The following is a 21,066-nucleotide window of genomic DNA, read 5'->3' as shown; positions in this document are numbered from 1 at the left end:
TTGTTTTATCTTTAGCACCTCAAGAAGTTAATATGAAAACTAATTAGTTTAACAGTTAGTTTGGCTGAATTTTGTATGCACTCACCCTTTAGACTGCCCATTGGCCCTGTTTTCATAGAACTTGATTTCCAACAGATCCTGCACACCCACTGAATGGACAGCATCTGCCACATCCTGGTCTGTCGTCCACTGAGCAAAACAAAACAGAAGAGGTATGAAAGTTATTTGCAAATTTAGAGAGCAAGAATGAGACTTCTAATTACCCAACAATTTGCTTTCAAAGGGAGAAGCAGCAATACTTTGACTAAGACTGGTTACAAACAAACATTTGAACTGCAATCTCTTGTAGTAAGCTTTTTGAATAAATTGATGATACAGGAGTGATTTACCAGCGTATTATTATAGCCGTGTTCCAGTATCAATGCTCCTTCCATTTGCTTTAACAGTTTAACGCCACGCATTAATTGAGAATTTTACATTGCGTATATTATTGGTGAGTTCCAATCTTGAACTGTAATTCAACAATAATAAATGCAGATGTGTGCAGTAATAATTGACCAGCATGGCTCAAGACATTCACCATAATCCGCTAAAGCAAAAATAGAGCTAATGATTTGCATTGTGGTTCAGGATAGTTCCCTATTTTTAAATTGTTAGGACTAAAATATGTTTTACTTGCACCAATTGCAGCATTTCTGTTTAATGATGTTGCTCTTGTCCCTACTGTTTCAGGTTTTGATTACAGCTACATGGCCACCTCTAAGCCTTCTTTTCTTCAAATTAAATGTTTTTAATTTTTGCAGCTCATAACCAGGATATCATAATCTTACTGATCAATTTACTTCTCTGTAGAGTATAATGAGGGTAAATGTGAAATTATCCACTTGAGTAAAAGGGATGGAATTACTTATAAATATTTTTATAAACTGATATCTTCATAACTGTTTGCATTCATAGGCATTTGGGATTCTTGGATTTAAATTGAAGGAAGTTAATGTGCAAGTCCAGTCAGAATTAGGAAGGGAATATATATACACATACACATACACACACACACACATATATATATATATGACGCCTCTAAGCTGCACAGGAGTGCATGTGTGATACCCTTTGCATGGCGACGGGTGCACTGTTGCAGACCACTGCAGTGCACGGATGTTGAGGTCTGCATAGAAAAAGAAAGAATTAGAGGGAATGCTGCATACTGTGGAAAAATGAAGGCTATGAAATGGTTTGTACATTTTCTGGGACAAACAAGGTCTCTCAGAGAAGTGAGATCAACAATTTGATGTATGTGGTTAGCCACCTGTTCATAGAAAAATCAAGCCAAGGGGTTTATTGCCTTAATTACTGGAAAACTTAGCTTTGAACACTAGGGGGCTTCTAGAAGTAGTAAGGGAGATACCCCAGAAGCTGCCAGTCTCTTGAAATTCTGTTCTCAGTTGAAGTTCTTGGAACCTGATGGGGCTTTCAAATACCAGTAATTATGACTACCTTCTGAAACCTGAAAAGCTGAACTGTGACCATGTTCAAAAGATGTAAACATAGGGTCTATAGCTGACAGCATCTTGGTTTCATTGACAGTAACTCAGGAGACATGAGAAAGCATTGCATTCTCTCCTTTGTTTCCAAACAGGGGTTGTTTTTCTCTCCTGCTTTTCTTTTTTAAAAAACTCACCTTTGCAATGGTTTGTCTTGTGTTATGTCAGTGTGTCTGTGTTTGATATTTAAGGGGCAATGTTTTAATCCTGGATCATACCTCAACTGTCGAAATTTTCCACTTGCTCTAAAAACAAATTTTGTTTATAGTAAACAGATTATATTGAATTAATTAAATAAGCCTCATAAATGTTTCTTTTATTATACATAGCAGTAGAATGGATAAACAATTGACAATTTTTGTATATGAATCAGCAAATTTACACGAATGATGCAACTGGAGTAGCGGGGCCTCATTACCGTTGCATTCCTCTTGTCATAGTTATAACAATACTGACCTTAAAGGTTGTAATAAAGTTCACTAAATTAATTCCTGGGATAAAGGAAGTTATCCTGTGAACAGATATTGAATTTGGGCTCCAGTCTGTGGAGTTTAAAAGAATGAAAGGTGGTCTGTTTGAAATGTTTGTAATTCTTAATATCCTTGACAGGGAAGAATCAGAGACGTTACTAGGACAATACAGATTAGCAAAATTACACAATCACAGGATTGGGAGCTGGTCATTTAGAGCTACAAGGAGAAGTTTCTACTTGTGAATCTTTGGAATTCTCTACTTAGAAGGTTGTTGATTTTCAGTGGTTGAGTATATTCAGCACTGAGATCAACAGATTTGTGAGCACAAGAAAGATAAGATGGGGAAAGTGGAGTCCATGTAATATTTTAGCAATGACCTTACAGAATATAAAAGAGGAGATTAAAGGATCCCTATGGCCTACCTCCATCTCTATTTCCTAAGTCTTTGTCTTACATTCTTTGCATCCTTACCTACGCCCAGATGTCTTTATAATTATTACACCAGTACCAGATACAGTATCAATTACTTTCTGAAATTTAAGCTCTATTACTATTTATCTCATTACTGCTGCCAGACACTATGCTGGTATCTCCAAAGATCCATCTACTACTCCCCCTAGATCCCTTCCCTAGCAATGTCCAACAGAAAAATACTACCTTGTTTTCAGTGACAGGATTATTATCCTTTCCAATCAGATGATTCTGCTTTGCCCACATCAAATGATATCTACCACTTGTCATCCAATTCCTCAATGTATCCATGTTCTTTTCTAATTGATTTTGTCTCCAAAAGAGTTTCCTATCCGTTTCACATAGTACTGGATGTCTACCATATTCCTGTTGAATGTTGTAGTACCTTGTGCTGACCCAGCATAAAGGAAACACAATCATAATGATGGGTACCAACAGAATGCAGTCAACACTGGTCAGAATGAATCCAAGAATACCTAAGGCAAGGAATACTCATTTAACTCGTTCCTTCTATTTTACCCATTACTACATCAATCATCTGTTTTCTGTTCACCTCCAACTCACCCATGACCTGAGGTTTGTACACAACCACAGTTACCCTGCCTTCTCCCGATATGTCTTACATAAACGCCTAGTGAGAATACATTTGAGGTAATGTGCACAGTGTTGATTTACTTACCGATTGAAAGGTATGATTGTGTTCAGACCTTCAATTTTTTAAAAAATTGTGTCATTTTTGGTTTGGAGCTTTGAGCTGAATGTGATCTTTGAACTGTGAGCAGCAGTTTGCTTTTTAAAAAAAAAACACACAAGCTTAAATTTGTTTAAGAGGCCAGGCCCGAAGTTAATTGTAGGTTGATTCTATATCAAAGAACCCTGTCGACGTTTCGGTTCTAGAGATGAGTTATGCTCAAATAGATGGTAGATGTTTGGATACTCACTGGAACCTCACAGGGAGTTGTGGTGCTAACAAAGAAAATGTTGGAAAAGAAAACAAAAGAGAAACAAAACCAAAGTTTGCAATGGTTTTGAACTGTGTGTTTTTGTCAGAAGGATCATGCCTGCCAATTCTACAGAAAGGAGACTTGATTGCTCTCTGGTTATCTTCCCATGAGCAACCTATTGAAAAATCAGACAATAGAATCTCAGTTAGACATATTAAGTGAATATTTCTGAGAGGATACTGAAAGCTATTTGCATTGGCCTATGTCTTCAGAAATCGAGCAAAATACCATCCCATGTACCTGTGATGTTACGGATCATGGAGACTGCTTCAGTGAACAGACCAGCTACACCTAATTTTTCTTTTGATTTATCCCTTAACTCGGTCTGTTTGTCTGTCTTTGTGTGAGTAGGGGCTGCAATCAAAGAGGATTGGGTTTAAATCATAGACATTAATTAATTACTTTGTTGTTTAACCTTACTCAACTATGGCTACTGTATTATTAATAAGTTGTTAATTCCTTTGTTTACGTTATAAACCTGGTGACTGGTATCAGTTATTCACTATGTCCGATATTGGTTTTTGAAAAATTTGATGAGGAAATACTGGGGTAATTTTGAGGGTCATTGAGTATTTCAATTTTACTGCATTGCAAATGGAGGAATAGGGAGGCTGATTGGATTTGGCTTTCTGTCTATGTGCCTTAACATTTGCCAAAGAGGGAGTGTAATGAAGATTTGCCAAATTAATTCCTAAAATGGAGGGATTGTCTATGACGAAAGATCAAGTAGACTGGACCTTTGTTCTTTAGCGAATGACATACAATTTTATTCAAAAATACAAAACTCTTACTGGGGTCAACAGTGTAGATCAGGAAGGATGTTTTCCCCTGAAGAGGGCAGTACCTTGAACTGGGGACACTGTTTCAGAAAAAGTTCCGGCCCATAAGATCACTTAGAACTAATATCAGAACTAACTTTTTCAATCAGAGGCTGCTAAATTTTTGGAAGGCTACGACAACTCAGTCATAGACTATGTTGAAAAATAAAATGGACACATTTCTACCTATTGAAAACATCAAGGGATACAAGATTAATTCATGAAAAATGGCGTTGAAGTAGTTGATCTGCCATAATCTCACTAAATGGTCGAATGGGCTCAAAGGACTAAATGGCCTCTGCCTTATGGAAGATCTAGTTCTAACTTTTAGGATAACCTAACCTAGACCCAGTGGAAGCAACATCCCTCTGTATGCTCTATGAATCCCCCAATATCCAGGGATTTGGGATGAAATCTCGCTTTAGTTTTCTAAATTCTAAGGAAAACCACCTTAGTTTGGGTTTTCTCTCCTCTGAATTTAATTCACCCTTAGAAAGTAATTCTGGTAAATTTATGATGCTTACCCTTCAAGGTCAACATACCCTTATTAAACTGTGATGTCCAGAACTGAACACTATATTCCAGTTGTTAGGACTCTGTATAGCTGCAGCATAACTTCTACCAATCATAATCCAGATCTCCAGATGTAAAGTCACATTCCATTATGTTTCTTGAGAATTTTTATTACAGCAGCCCACAACATTTTAACGATCTAGGTATATAAATACTTAATTCTCTTTGGACATTTATCGTTTCAAGATTTCCATCATTTGAAATGTTCTCTGATCAATCTGTTTCACCTCTAAAAGGGTAACCTCACATTTGCTTATTTTAAAATCAATTTGCCAGTTTTGCTCACTCTCCTAACTTATTTATATCACTTTGTAATTTTGAGTTTCTACTTAGATTGTTTTCAATACCACCTATCTTTGTGTTATTGTGGATCTCGATCCCATTTTCGAAGTTATCAATGATAGTGAATAGTCAAGGTTGTGTGTGATGCCACTAGTCACATTAGAGTATCTGCATTTTACATACAAGAGGGTGAGGCTAACTGAGTTATTATATTGTTCTCTTCTATTCACGAGCTGAAGTGTCGCAATTATTTCATTCTTCTCCCTTTCGAAATACATTGCGATGTGTTCCTCTCAAACCCTCCGTTTGTGAAGTCCAATTTAAAGTGACCCACAACAAACTATCATAGAATCACAGAATCCCTACATTGTGGAAGCAGGCCATTTGGTCTATCAAGTCGATATTGACTCTCTAAACAGCATCCCACCCAGACCCACTCCCCTATCCCGCACAACCTTGGACACTGAAACTTAGCATGGCCAATTCACCTAATCTGTACATCTTTGGACTGTGGGAAGAAACCGGAGCACCTGGAGGAAACCCACCCTGACAGAGGGAAAATGTGCAAATTCCACAGACTGAGGTGCTAACCACTGAACCATCATGCCACCAAACTATCTGCAGGGCGAAAACAAAACTATCGTCAAACCCAGGGACTGAAATTATGGTGTCTTGTGACTACAGTTAATGCCTCCAGAAGCCAGAATGGTATTGGTCATTTGATCCGCCATTAAGGAGTCAGTTTCAATTCAACAACTATTTTTTCTCTCTTGTGGGTGGGACTATTGTTTGTATGAATGTGATCAATAGTAATCCATTGGCCTTGCTTCGGACAAAATTATGTTTCAAAACTAAATAAATACCAAAAGAACTACGGATGCTGTAAATTAGGAACAAAAACAAAGTTGCTGGAAAAGCTCAGCAGGTCTGACAGCATCTGTGAAGGAGAAAACAGAGTTAACGTTTCGGGTCTGGTGACCCTTCCTCAATTCTGAGGAAGGGTCACCAAAGCTGAAATGTTAACCCTGTTTTTTCCTTCAAAGATGCTGCCAGACCTGCTGAGCTTTTCCAGCAACTTTGTTTTAGTTTCAAAGCTCCTGTGTACAGAAGTAGCATGGGAGACATTTTGTTTGCTGGTCTTTTTTGAGACTGTAGACTGCAAGGTCCACACAAGACAAGTGTGTGACATTCCAGAAAGACGAGGTCCAAATTCTATCCTGCTGAGTGGAATCCTTCCAGAAAATGTGGTCAATTAGTATCATATGACCAATGATAGATAAATTTTAATCCAGGAATGTTCATTTTAAAATGTAAACAAAATATAGTTTTTAAGACAATTTATAATACTTCTTGTCTTGTGGACATGACATTCCTCTGGTGCTCAGAAAAAGAATGAAGTCAATGCCATTTCTTTTTAAAACGGGTTTTCTTGCAGGACAGAAAGTTGAAATATACCTTCACTCTTGAACATTAAACACACTACTAGAGAGTGCGCTATCAGTACCCTGCTGCATTCTAGGGTTCACATGTGGCACAAGGCATTAATGATGACATTGTTCTTTCCACAATCTAAGTGATTTCTGTTCACAGATTAAAAGACTGCAGAGGCAAACTTCAGCATAAAATTCTGGCATTGGCTGGTTTGCACTGTCTTAGGAACTTGCAAAGAATTATGCTCCACTTCTAGCTGGGTGCTTTCCATTTTATTAAAGCCTCTCAACACACCGCTGTCCAGACCACCTGTGATTTTGTCTCTGATGCTATTTATTGTCATCAGATTCAGGTTACACTGCACAATACTTCAGTATAGCATATAACTGGTTTGTCAATCTTTGAAAGGCTGCTGGGGCATTGTTTTTTCTAAGGCCAATGACATTACTGTGGTATGTTTTCCAGAGTTAGAAAGGCTGAGGTTCCTCCCATTCTGAGGATCATGGAGTGTTGCCAGTATCCTTTCAAAAGTTTTTGTTTTTGCTGAGAGGCCAAGGGCCCACTTTGTTTGAACAGTCTTCAATGCATGGACATGAAATGGAGCCTTTCCTTGTCACTACACTTGCTCCTGACAAGTAAATGCAGTTATTTTGATCCATCCATGTTTGGAATTAGAACACTGGGGCAGCCTTAGCAGTTCTCACCAGGCTTGATTACATTGTTATTTTGTATTGGATTTCCTATCTGACCTGGGCCAGCTTTTCAGGCTTTTGAATTATTGGTGGGAGTTCTCCCATTCCCATCATGGGCTGTTCGTGGAGTCTAATCCAGCCAATCCCTGTGTATTGCTTCAATATTCCTGAGCAAAATGGCCAAATCCTCCCACAGTTGTTTGATCAACAATGCTAACCAGGCATTCAAGTTTACAATTCTGGTTTCTGACAGCTTGGCAACTGTGAAAGCCTCCAGTCCCTCGTCCTCCTCAAGTGACTCCACCTGATGTGCCAATCTTCTGGCTTTGGGTTTAAGTTTGTTTTGTCTCTGCTTAAATTTCTTCTGCTGCAGTCGCAAGTGCAGTGGAACTTCAGAATCACCAATCTACTCACTCTATTACTTAGGGGAGGGAATCATTCCCAACCTGTCAAATTTCATTTGGAATACTACTGCCCTCAAGTGGCTGTCCAGCTCCTACTGCAAGGCCTCCAGCTCTTCAAGGAGGTTAGGCATCTAACTCACCACCTCCTTGTCAATAAGGGGCCTTTCGTGCCCTCCCTGTAAAGATTTGCAAGGTTGTGATGCTAGCAATAGGAGTGCAGGCTTCTTTGTTTTAATTTTGTCTGCCTACTTTGACAGCTTTTTATGTTACTACTCTGTTTCATATTCTTTGAGACATGCCTACCCAGAACAGTCTGGCTAGCTTTTGTTGTTCTCCCGTTTCCTCAACAGCTCCAGATCTCTTTTGGGATGCCTCAGGTCTCCCTCCAAATTCAAAAAGGCAGGTCCGGTTATTTAAATCTGCTTGTCCATTAAGGTTCCTTTTCTTTTAGATCTCAGCAAAATATTCTCCTGAACTTCCTATGAGGCGAGTTAGAAATTTCTCTAGTTTCTTGCTGAAAATGAAAAGGTTTCAGATTGTCAGACCTCCTGTTCATCCCGCTGGAGTATGGGCTTTCTATTATATTTTCCAAAAGATCCTACGAGCCACACTTTGCATACATCCCTTTCGACTTCTGTCATTCACATTTCAGCACCTTTACTTCCCTCTGTCCTGTATCGATGTGTAGTGCTTACTAGTTTTGGATGCCTGAGAATTATCAGAGGCACTTAAATAATCTTTTGGGTGGCTGCAAATATGTTCTCAATTATGAAGTAACAATTTCGCCAAATTCCGCTACTGCAGGGATAAACTGGTTTCAATTCTGTTCCATGGGAAGCAGCATGTCCCAAAGTACATGAGGCTGGCTAGTTTCCAATACCGTAGCAACTGGCCTTGACAGTCTGGACCTCAGCCTTGCTCCCTCGCTGCATGGGAATTGCCCCGGTCCCTGTTTAGTTCAGCAAGGGAGGACTCTCTCCCTCTCTTTTGAAACTTAAATAAGCTTTTTCTAGGCCAATTTATTCATGATTGATTGTCTCACGCCCCCTGCAGGACCTCTGAGCTGCCTGCAGCCTTCTGCAATCCTCAGGGCTTTGCTGAAACTGTACTGCTTTTCTGGACTCTCTCATGGGTTCCATCCTGATCCCTTTTGATTCTATAAGCTCCTTCTTGGGCTTTTGTGTTCCAGCAGTTCTATCCTGACATCTTCTAATCCTACAGATTCTGGCTGAGCTTCATAAAACTCCCTTGGCTTTCTCTCTATTGCTCTAATTTCTATGAGCTTTATCATTCTTTTTGGTAAGCCCAGGATCTCTTTCTGCCTCTTCTCTAGTTTGGACTGTTTTCATTCTCTCAGCACACTGCCTGCCACTTTAGCAAATAATTTCCATAATATAGCTCATTCCCTCTGTCTCATTCTGGTTACTTTTTGTCCTTCTTTCTTTTCTTCTTGAGTATTTAAGTTAAACCAGAACTTTTTAACTGAAGAGCTTGTTCTCACTCCCTCTTTATTTTATAAAAGATTGAGCCTAATTCTCCTATTTTCCAATTTTATTAGCTTTTTTTGGCAAGGATAATTATTCTGGGTACAGCACCCCAATCTGTGTTTCAGACTCTATTTCTACCACTTCTGGATACAGATGCCCAAATACTTGAGGAACATTTGGAGAAACAGGTCTTTTTGCGTCTGTAGATTTCCATCTGTATTCACTTAGCTACCAATATCAACTTCCTAGACTTACAGGAGTCAGGTTTAGTCTTCTTCTGCTGCACGTCTTTGTTTTAAAATTTAACATCTCTAATAGTAAGATTAACGGGATTTGCTGTTGTGTGTAAATTGGTTTCAAAGAAAATTTCAGTCTTTTTTCTTTGGCTTTCTCTTTCAGAATAGATTTCAGGCTTGTTTCTTAGATTTGGGGTCTGGTCAGATTTTTGTGCCCCAAGGTTTCGAATGAATTCAGTTTTGGGTTAGCAATCATTTTGTGTTATGGGCAAGAGTGCAAGGTGAATTATTTTATTGTTCTCCTCTTCAATGCATAATTTTTAAGTTTTTTCTGAATATCTTTTCCCTTTTAAATAAGGCCATTTGTTGCCTCCTCAAACTGCTGTTTATGTAGTCTAATTTTTAAATTACGTGTAACAAACTCTCTTCTTAAGATTTAAAAAGAAAAAATACGGTTTATACATGCATTGAAACCCAGGGAGTGATTGATGCAATAAACATGCACAAACATACAAGGAAAAGTATTTACAATTAAGAATTCATTCAGAACTCAAATAAATGGACATTAAATCACATGGTTCTTGACAGAGCCCAGAAATTTGTATTAAGTGCCTTTCTGTAGATCTTCAAGTCCAATGAGTGCAGTAGGCTGAAGCTACAGAATTATTTTTTTAAAAACTTGACAAAGATAAGGTTGGTGTCACCTTTCCAGCAGATACACGGTTTATCCTGGAGCTAAGTCAAAAGGGAGATCTAGACTACAGGGTGACCTGAAACTTCTAGAAAAGCTGTCTCAATGTTAACAGCAAACTAATTCTTACCAGCCTGAAACAATGGTTTTCAGGGACTTGTTAATTTCTCCAGAGGCTGAGGTGGTCATCAGTCATGTCATCTGTCCATTAAGAAGTCAGTTTCAATTCAACAATTGTTTTCTTTTTCAACATCTCTAGCCAGCATCATGTTTTTTAAATGAGGTCAGTCATGAGCTGTGAGTTCCACCTTAGGCACAATGATTTCAGTAGCTCTCTTTTGTTCAGAATTAGCTGATCTTCTTCAAAATTCATGCAAGGCTGTGCATTCCAAGAAGATGAGTTCTGACTTCTGTCCTGTTAACTATTGATTGGATTCGTTCCAGAAGATGTGGTCAATTGCATTAATCCATGGTAATTTGTTGCCATTTTTAATCCAAAATTCATTTTGAAATTTAAACAAGAAATTTTGAAATAATTTATGACTTTTCTACATGTCTTTTCGTCCTTGCGTTGCCTATTTTCTCTCACTCTTGCTCAGCCAACTTGCTAGCCAGGTCAACAACTTAATTCATAGCATAATAACATAATTCCAAGAGGTTAACTGTAACAAACAATGTCAGACATGACTTAGCCTTTTGGCATGCCCTCTTGCTGATCAGCTGAAAGTTTAAGGTTTTCAATCACTTTATCCTTAATTATAGACTCCAGTAACTGTCCAAGAACAGGTGTTAGGCTAATTGGGTCTGGTGTTTTTCTTTCACTTTTCATGAATAGCAAAGGAACATGTGAAATATTCCAATCAAAAAGAACAGCTCCAGAATAGAAAGGGTTTTATGGAAGGTTGCAGTAATGGCATCTGCAATGTTCTCACTGATTACTGTTGAAATCCTGGTGCACAATAAATATTATAATGCTATATTCATTATGGTTTTCTACTTTTATGCCCACCAGTTTGTAATTTTCCTCATTGAAGCAAGTGAGGCCAAGTATAGAAAGGAAAAATCCAAACCATTATTTCTTGTCTTAATCAGAAATTCTCTCAGTTTTTCTTTTTTTAAAAAATCATACAACACGTTTTCTCTTCTTTTTCCTTCTTCCTCCAATGCCATTCTCCTGATATTCAAATATATTCTCCTTGTGCAAAAGCCTTAGTCTAGATTGAGTTATGAATGCCTTGTGCAACTGCAGATTTTTAATTTCAAGTGATTCATTAAATTAACTGTGCTCAGATGGATGTAGAGAGATAATGGGAACTGCAGATGCTGGAGATTCCAAGATAATAAAATGTGAGGCTGGATGAACACAGCAGGCCAAGCAGCATCTCAGGAGCACAAAAGCTGACGTTTCGGGCCTAGACCCTTCATCAGAGAGGGGGATGGGGGGAGGGAACTGGAATAAATAGGGAGAGAGGGGGAGGCGGACCGAAGATGGAGAGTAAAGAAGATAGGTGGAGAGAGTGTAGGTGGGGAGGTAGGGAGGGGATAGGTCAGTCCAGGGAAGACGGAAAGGTCAAGGAGGTGGGATGAGGTTAGTAGGTAGCGGGGGGTGCGGCTTGGGGTGGGAGGAAGGGATGGGTGAGAGGAAGAACCGGTTAGGGAGGCAGAGACAGGTTGGACTGGTTTTGGGATGCAGTGGGTGGGGGGGAAGAGCTGGGCTGGTTGTGTGGTGCAGTGGGGGGAGGGGATGAACTGGGCTGGTTTAGGGATGCAGTAGGGGAAGGGGAGATTTTGAAACTGGTGAAGTCCACATTGATACCATATGGCTGCAGGGTTCCCAGGCGGAATATGAGTTGCTGTTCCTGCAACCTTCGGGTGGCATCATTGTGGCAGTGCAGGAGGCCCATGATGGACATGTCATCAAGAGAATGGGAGGGGGAGTGGAAATGGTTTGCGACTGGGAGGTGCAGTTGTTTGTTGCGAACTGAGCGGAGGTGTTCTGCAAAGCGGTCCCCAAGCCTCCGCTTGGTTTCCCCAATGTAGAGGAAGCCGCACCGCGTACAGTGGATGCAGTATACCACATTGGCAGATGTGCAGGTGAACCTCTGCTTGATGTGGAATGTCATCTTGGGGCCTGGGATGTGGGTGACATGTCCATCATGGGCCTCCTGCACTGCCACAATGATGCCACCCGAAGGTTGCAGGAACAGCAACTCATATTCCGCCTGGGAACCCTGCAGCCATATGGTATCAATGTGGACTTCACCAGTTTCAAAATCTCCCCTTCCCCTACTGCATCCCTAAACCAGCCCAGTTCATCCCCTCCCCCCACTGCACCACACAACCAGCCCAGCTCTTCACCCCCACCCACTGCATCCCAAAACCAGTCCAACCTGTCTCTGCCTCCCTAACCGGTTCTTCCTCTCACCCATCCCTTCCTCCCACCCCAAGCCGCACCCCCCGCTACCTACTAACCTCATCCCACCTCCTTGACCTTTCCGTCTTCCCTGGACTGACCTATCCCCTCCCTACCTCCCCACCTACACTCTCTCCACCTATCTTCTTTACTCTCCATCTTCGGTCCGCCTCCCCCTCTCTCCCTATTTATTCCAGTTCCCTCCCCCCATCCCCCTCTCTGATGAAGGGTCTAGGCCCGAAACGTCAGCTTTTGTGCTCCCGAGATGCTGCTTGGCCTGCTGTGTTCATCCAGCCTCACATTTTATTATCTCAGATGGATGTATATGTTTCTGTGCTAGTATTTAGAAATAATTACGGATTTCTCTTAATGGGTTGGGCCTACATGGAAGGGTGTTTAGAATCATAGTGACAACATTTGAAAAAGTACATTATTTGCCTTTAAAACACTAAGAAGCCCTCAAAGGCCCTTTATAAATGCAAGTCCTTTCCTCTCCTTCAAGAATAGCAATTAAAATGGGATGTTTCTAAAATTCTTCCAAACAAGTTTCATAGTAAAGTCTGAAAGTAGTCTTCTCATTTCTGAATCAAACAGACACTATATGGAACTTGTCACTTCTGTCACATGATATTATTACAGAAATTCTCAATGATCACTCAAACAGAGAGGAAACTAAACGAAAATTTTAACTTGGCACCTGGGAGAGGTCTTTTCAACCTAATTTAATTTTTGGACTGTAGTATTAGGTTAATACAGTAACCTGTTGACACTGGATAAGTTGATTTTCAAAACTCTTTGGCTAAGATATCACAGTAACCTACTAAATAAAGTTAATCCTCTGGGAGTAATGGACAGAGCACTGCTAAAGAATTGGCTGCATGTTAATGGGCAGAAAATGATCATTGATGGCAACAGTTTTGCAAATCAACTGATAACTAGTGAAATCTATCAAGGGCTCTATTAGGATCACTGTTTCACTTTTACTAATAATCTGTAAGCAAATATCAAGGTACCAAAAGACTCATTTGTGATTCAATTCATAGATTTGGCCTTAGAATTTTAGATAGGAAAGAAAGCACATCTAAATTTGTTGGAGAAAACAGATCCATAGCTATCAGATATTATTTAATACAGAAACATTGTAAATATACAGATAGATAAATGTAGTGTCATACGTATAGATTGGGGCAGTACCAAACATGTGCATACAATGTATGGCTGTGAAATTAAGGCCATTCAATGGGGAACAAAAACATTCAATTATAGCCACGCGAGATTCATAACAGGTACAGGGTGTAGCAAAAACAAATAGATTCATCATAAGAAGTGAGAAGGTAATCCAGTATCAAAAAAACACTTGTACATCCATAATTTAGAATACCATGACCAGTTTTGGTCTCTTTACATTCCAAATGATACAGAAGCCCTGAAAAGGATCAGAATAAGACTGTGCGATTGATATCTAGTTTAAATTCCCTCAAGTACAAAGATTAGCTTTGAGAGCATCGTGTTTTTACTGTTTAGGATCATTTAAATTGATGAGAGGACTAAACCTGATCTGCTGTTTGAGTTAGACAGGTTAGGTTAAGAAAGACATGAAGAAATTTACATAAGTTATATAAATGTAGGTTGGATGTTGGGAGATAGATAAAAGCAAAGTATTACAAATGCAGAATATCTGAAATAAAAAGACAAAGTGCTGGAGAAACTCAACAGGTCTGGTAGAATCTGTAGAGACAGAAACAAAGTTAACGTTTTGAATCCAGTATGACTGTTCTTTCGAACTGAATATTGGGAGGCTTTGTTTATCCAGAGTGTTCTCGTGTGCAGATTTACTAAGATTTAATGGAACTTGTTTGACCATCTTCAGGTGGGGAGACAATTTCCAGGGTTTTTTCCTCTGTCCTTTGCCTGTCCAGCAGATTACAATGCTGATGAAGGTCAGTGGTAATAATGTTAAAGTGAACAATGTGGCCAATTGATTGCTTTTGTACAATATCTGGCCTTCTGTCATCTATTATCTTTCTTCATATTATTTGACAAACTCAATTTTGTGAGTAGCAGAATAAACTCATAATTCTGACTAAGTGAGACATTTCTGCAACATGATAGCACAAATGAACAGATATACTTGTAATTTGCCTGAATCTAACTTAATTTAACTTTGGCAATAGCAGCACGAGTTCTCTCTCCCCAACAATGGGGAGAACTGACAGAAGTTACATTTACACAGTTTTCAAAGCAGGCCAAACATGTCAAAATTGAATTCTCTGAGGCAATTTAGCTAATATGGTCAGGCAAGGATAGATACAGATGGAAAAATAACACACAGGAAGTTCCATTCAGGCGTCTTGGAATCTTCTTGATATGACCAAAGACAGTTGTCATTGATTGGACAGATGGCTTTATACACTTCAGTAACATTAACGAGGCATAGATGCACTCACCCATGTCAGGTTTCCCACATACACAGCTTGCCGTTTGCCCCCATATGTGTAGACTATGGTTGGCCTGGTGTTACTGTCGGTTTTCTGTGGCTCACCAGGAGTCCGTGGTATTATTTCATCAAAACTTTGATCTTCATGGTTATTACTGTCAGCAGCTGCTATTACATCATCATAAAGGTCAACTTGATCATTTGCAGCATAATCAGTCTCCTGAAAAAGAACCCACACATTTCATTTAAGACAGTCTTCTCTGTGAAAAATTCAATAGGGACGATTAACAATATTTATGATGCACTGTATAAATGATATGGCTGCCAGATAGTGGTCAGCACAATAGACAGATTATCTTAGTTTGACATAGTCGACCGCTATCTTCTCTCTCAAAGGTGTCAAAATCAAAGTTCTTCACTTGAACAATTGATTGAGGAGGAAAGGTCTTGCTTGACAAATTTTGTTGACTTCTTTGAAGATACATTTCTAGGATTAGCATTTAAAGCATAGGAAGTTATCATTTTGCTGATCATGCCTGTGGATTCTCTAAAATGTGCATTATTTAGTCTTGGGTGAATAGGCGAAGGTACTGCTACCAATGGCACAGAAAAGCAAGGCCATTAATATAGTTAAAAACTAGGGTGAGATTTTTAAATCCTGAAGCTACAGCCAACAATAGGCAAGGAGAGGTGTGATGGGTGAATGTTGAAAGATACAGGCAAGTGATTTTTGGATGAGTCAACTTTTACATGGACTGGGACGCTGACTAGGAGAGCACTGGAACTTAAGAGAAGGCTGAGATGGATTATCCACTCACCATTTCTGTTTGAAGATAGTTGCAAAAACCACAGCTTGCTCTTTTATACTCACTGCTGACCTACACCAGAGAATGGGAATGTTCATGAGATCACTTCTTTCCATGAGTATTTAATTGTCCTCACCATACATGATTGTAGTTTCAGAAGAGGTTTGATCTGATCCATTGGTTGTGGGACCACTTAGCTCTGCCTCTAGCATGCTGTTTCCACTATTCAGCAAACATGTAGTCCTAGTGTGGCTTCACCAGGTTAGGACCAAAGCATGCATAATTCTGCTCCTTGTATGCTCTCCTACACTACCTTTTGAACCTGGCTTAATGTTGTTGATAGAAAAGGGATGTGACAGGATGTGAGGTTAGAGATTGTGGATAAATACACTTCTGCTGTGCTTGATGATACATATTGCCTCAAGGATGCTCAATTTGGAGCTGGAGGATCTCTTGTGAATCTATCCGATCTAGCCAGTAGTAAAAACAACACAGCAGCAAAGAGACCTTGCAATAACACCGGAGGAGAGAGGGAAAACATACAAGAGAGAAACAACTGTCTATAGTTACAGCATGTTTCATCCAGGATGGAGATTTTGTTATTTTTCTAATCCACCTGCTCAGAGATAGCACATTACAGTGCAGTACAGAACCTTAGGCCCTCGATGTTGCACTGACCTGTGAAGCCCATTTAACCTACACTATTCCATTATCATCCATATGTTTATGTTAATACAAAATATGAAGCAGATAGGACTCAACCTGCTGGTTTTGAGGATCGGACACCACTGCTGCCCCTGAGTGGAGTATAATAGATAATTACCCTATTAATCACACTTGAAGCCTATTGCAAGTGACTTGGATTAATTTTATGTAATTTTGTGTTCTGTAACTATCATCTACTCACTGAATTTTGCAGGAAAAAGAATTCTGATTTTACTGGATGTTGATTTGATAGTACCAGGTACGGATTTTGTTTGCAGCATCTCAAAAATTTTTAGATTAAATAGACTGCGCTGAGGTAATGCGCTCACAAATGTCCCAGCTAAATAAATTTCTTTACGGAGGAAAGAAAGTTGCTGGTTAAAATAGAACTTTCAGCAAACAGTACGTTCTAATTCCTAACTTGCTTCCAATCCATAGGCTAACTGTGCTGTCAGAGATGATAGCTTTACAAATTCAGGTATCTGTCTTGACAGGCAATGTGAGTGCAAATTCTCGGGACTGCGTGTAAAGTTTAAATTCATGTTTTTATTAATTTACATAGAGCCCTGCTGAGACAAATAAATCTTGATGTCCTGATTTGGTTTTTAATTGACCACAGAATCCGCAACAAAAAAATGGCACACTTTAAAACATCAAGCTGAAAAAGTTCAACCAAGGACAAACTGGAAAAGGAGAATTAAATGAGTTAGAGGTGGTTTACTGATTGATACCTGGAATGAGTAAAGATTGGACAGGCTGGGCTGTTTGCACTAAAAAAGTGAGGTGATCTGATTTAAGTTTATAAGACCTTAAATGGGCTTGACAAGGTGGATGTAGAAACTATTATTATTTTTATGGATGAACTAGAGGATATTGTTCTAAAATTAAAGTTAATGTAGAGAAAAACAGGAAAGGTTTGGATGGCTTTGGGCCAAGAGCAGGCAAGTGGGATTATTTTAGTTTGGGATTATGTTCAGCATGGACTGGTTGGTTTGAAGGGTCTGCTCTATGACTCTATAACTTTATGATAGAGATGAGGGGAATTATGGGGTTTGCATCTTTGGAACACTGCCTCAGATGCTAATCGAAACAGGGTCTTTTTTTTAAGATGGAAGGAGATGGATTCTTGTTAGGCAAGGGAATGAAAGATTATTGGGGATAGAGGAAAATGTGGAAATTGGAACACAGAGTAGTCACAATCATATTGGATAGAGAAGCAGACTCGAACAGCTAAATGGCCTATCTCTGCTTCTGATCTACAGGCCCATAGCATGTAAAGTGAAAGCAGCTGAGTTACCTTGGGACTAATTATGAGGCTACCTTTAGCTTAAGATGTCCTGGTTGCATAGTGATGGCACAGGACTGCAAAGATCTCACGGTGTATCCAAAGGGCTGGAAACAGCTTACTTTGTGATAAATTCTTGAAATATGAGAAATCATGAAAGGGCCCACGTTCTGTCCACTCAATAAAATAAAGGAAGATGAATTTATGTTCAACACTAGGTGAGCCACAGTAACAGTAATTGAACGTATAAAAGCACTGTTCTGCAGCAGGTGACAAAAAGCATTCCTTAATGATTTTGGTGTATCAGTGAAGCCCAACAAAAAACGACTTGCGCTTATATCTCACTTCCCACCACTTTAGGATTCCCAAAATGCCTTCCAGTGTTTCCTCCCACAGTCCAAAGGTGTGCAGGTTAGGTGAATTGGCTATGCTCAAGTGCCCATAGGGATGTATAGAGTAGGTGGGTTATAGGGGGATGAGTCTGGGTGGGATGTTCCATGGTTCAGTGTGGGCTTGTTGGGCTGAAGGGCCTGTTTCCACTCTGTAAGGATTCTATGATTCTAATGAAGTACTTTTCAAGCGCAGATACTCTTGGAACCAAAAGTACAAAGGAAGCTTAAACTTGCCATGTTATGACCTGCTTTTGTGATGTTGGTAGAGAATAAATATTTGGTTAGGGCATCAGGGATTACTCCCTGCACTTGTTCCAGGAGAGACAAAGGATATCCACCCAAGACAGATGACAGCCTTACATTAAGAGACTATCTGACAGCATTTCTGACAGTACAGCTGTTTTTCATTAGTTTTAACCCTCAGTACTGGAAATGAAATGTCTGCCTCGGTTCAAGTACCTTTCTCAACGCCGGGACGAGGCTTGAAGCCACAATGTTCTGACTCAGAGGGAGTCACAGCTGACAGCTGGGTTTGGTTCAAAAGATTTATTGAACAAAGAAACACAAATCTGTTTCTCAATTAAGTGTGCAAGAGTAAAAGATCACTGCAGCCAGTAACAGCTTTTGTTTTTGGAGTGTGGGGATGGGGAATCATTGAAAGGGCAGTTGGTGGCAGTGATGAAGTGTCACAAAAAAAGTAGCTAATAAAACCAATGAGACCAGAATCAAAAAGAAAATTCGAGCATTTCAGACAACCTGGCTATATGTTTTAGCCGTACTGACTTGTTGGGTCTAAACCTGGCAATTTTCACTATTTGTTCCCCAAGAATATATATTTATTGTCAGAAAATTCAATATTTTCCCTTTCTTTGCAGTATTTTACAAACACAGTCCTTCTTGAAAAATCACAAAAATTAAGTATTTCAAAACTCAAGTACCCATTTCAGTTTTGTACAGTCAATTTGTTAATCCAGCTGTTACTGTTGAGGACCTTTCTACTTTATCTAACTTGCTTGCAAATAAATTCATGACTCCCATGTCTTCTTCTATGCTCCGACTCTGGCAAGTGACGGACGTATTGTAATGTGTTACAAACACCTTAACGAGTATAGACATAGAATGTTCTAACTCTGAATCACTTGGACAGCCAAAAATATATATTTTGGAATAATTCAAGTTACATTTCCAGAGTTCACATTTCGATTGTGCTTGCAGTCCTCTTCTGGACTGCCACTTCAAATTCCACTCTGAAGCCTGTCTTCAGCCTCCAACAATCTCATGTGGTAACCCGTTACATCTATCTCCAGTCTCCAAACCATAGATTGTGAACGATTCGTTGATTGCAGAGTCCTTCTCAGTTGGTCTCAGTCAGTCTCAGTCTCAGGTCACCCTTAAACCCTCAGTTACTTGCATTCCCCGTAAGCTGTGCACACTTGTCAATCATCATGCTGCTCATTCCATGATTTAAGTCAGTCATGGTTTCAGGCATCAGATCAAAAATTCTTTGCAGGACCTTCCCGAAACTTCAACCACCTGACATCAGCTTGGAGGATTAGCTCACAGTAGGCCGAAGTGAGTTTGTAAAGTAAGAATTTAAACAAGCAGTGCTGAGGATCTTTTGTTTGAAACTGGTTGACAATATCATCATCAACTTTCAATACATGATAGAGGTCCATAATGTTTAATTTTCTAATGCTTACAGTTCAGTGATAATTGGTAAAAGTGGGGAAATCAGGATAATTGCAAATTGCAATGTCCGCATTTAAAGTTTTTGAGAAAATCTGTAGCTCGGGTTGTGGATGACCTTCCCACCTGTTTTTATCATCCACAAACATTGTGATAGTACATTCACTTCTGTCATTTAAATCATTAATAAATAATGCGGCCCCAGCACTGGTATCGGGGGCATGTCACTAGTTAGGCCATCCTGAAAGTGGCCCCCTTACCCCAATTTCTGAGTTAGCCAATCTGTTACCTATGCTAATACATTACCCTTAACAGTATACACTGTTATGTTATTAAGAAGCCAAATGTACAGTATCTTATCAAGTGTCTTTAAGACATCTAAATATACTACATCTATTGGTTTCTCTTTATTGACCCTCCTGGTTATCCGCTCAAACAACTCTAAAAGATGTAATGCAAATTGTCCTTTCATGAGGCCACGCTGACTCTTGACTGATAATATTGTGTTCCTAAACGTTCTGCTATTACACCTTTATAATAGACTAATATTTTTCCAATGACAGACGTTAAGCTAACTGACCTACAGTTTCCTTTTGTGCCTCTTTCTTTTTTTTTCAAACGTCATATACTGACGGTTTTCAAAATCTTTGGGATTTTCCCAGAATCTCTGTACCTCTTTCCTTAAGTATCCTGTACTATAACCCACCATCTCTTGCACTTGCTTCATCTTGTGGTTTGTGATGTCACTCTACCACTGATCATATTGAAGGCAGGCCCCTGAATCTATGCCTCGAGAACATCTGAAATACTTCAGCTGTTTTCAAATATAGAGGCATGCGAGTTCACCTTGGTGGCTGCGATTTGTTTCTGGAGAACTGGTCATCTTCTGGCACTTAAATTTGTACAGTGCATAGTAGGGGATCTCTAATTTTTTCTTAGTCTGAGCTCTGTGTGTGGCACAGGACTGCAAAAGTCTCATAGTGCATAGAAAGTACCTGATGAGAATGACACAAGGAGTCTACAGAAGGCTATATATAGATTAAATGAATGGTCTAAGTCTTGGCAGATGGAGTATAATATGGGAAAACATGAGGTTATACACTTTGGCAGGAAGAACACAAGAGTTGAATATTTTTGAAATAGGGAAAGACTGTGGAAAGCTGCAGCACAGAAGATCTGACTGTCCTTGTGTATGAATCACAAATGCTGGCATCCCATGTTCAGCAGGTAATAGGA

The 21,066-nt window shown here is 39.5% G+C and overlaps 1 protein-coding gene across 1 annotated transcript in view; it reads right to left on the bottom strand.

Moving 5' to 3' along the window:
* LOC125459171 (cleavage and polyadenylation specificity factor subunit 6-like) overlaps nucleotides 1-21,066 on the bottom strand; it is a 68,688-nt gene that overhangs the window by 35,621 nt on the left and 12,001 nt on the right. Inside the window, exons 2-3 of the mRNA XM_048545207.2 lie at nucleotides 14,967-15,176; nucleotides 86-189 (exon numbers count right to left, since the gene is read on the bottom strand). Of these exons, the coding sequence (XP_048401164.1) occupies nucleotides 86-189; nucleotides 14,967-15,176 (314 nt within the window). The remainder of the gene's footprint in view (nucleotides 1-85; nucleotides 190-14,966; nucleotides 15,177-21,066) is intronic.

Source organism: Stegostoma tigrinum, chromosome 17, assembly GCF_030684315.1.
Source record: "Stegostoma tigrinum isolate sSteTig4 chromosome 17, sSteTig4.hap1, whole genome shotgun sequence".
NCBI lineage: Eukaryota > Metazoa > Chordata > Chondrichthyes > Orectolobiformes > Stegostomatidae > Stegostoma > Stegostoma tigrinum.
Note: the sequence above shows the minus strand (reverse complement) of the source record. Positions and strands in the feature narration are given on the sequence as shown.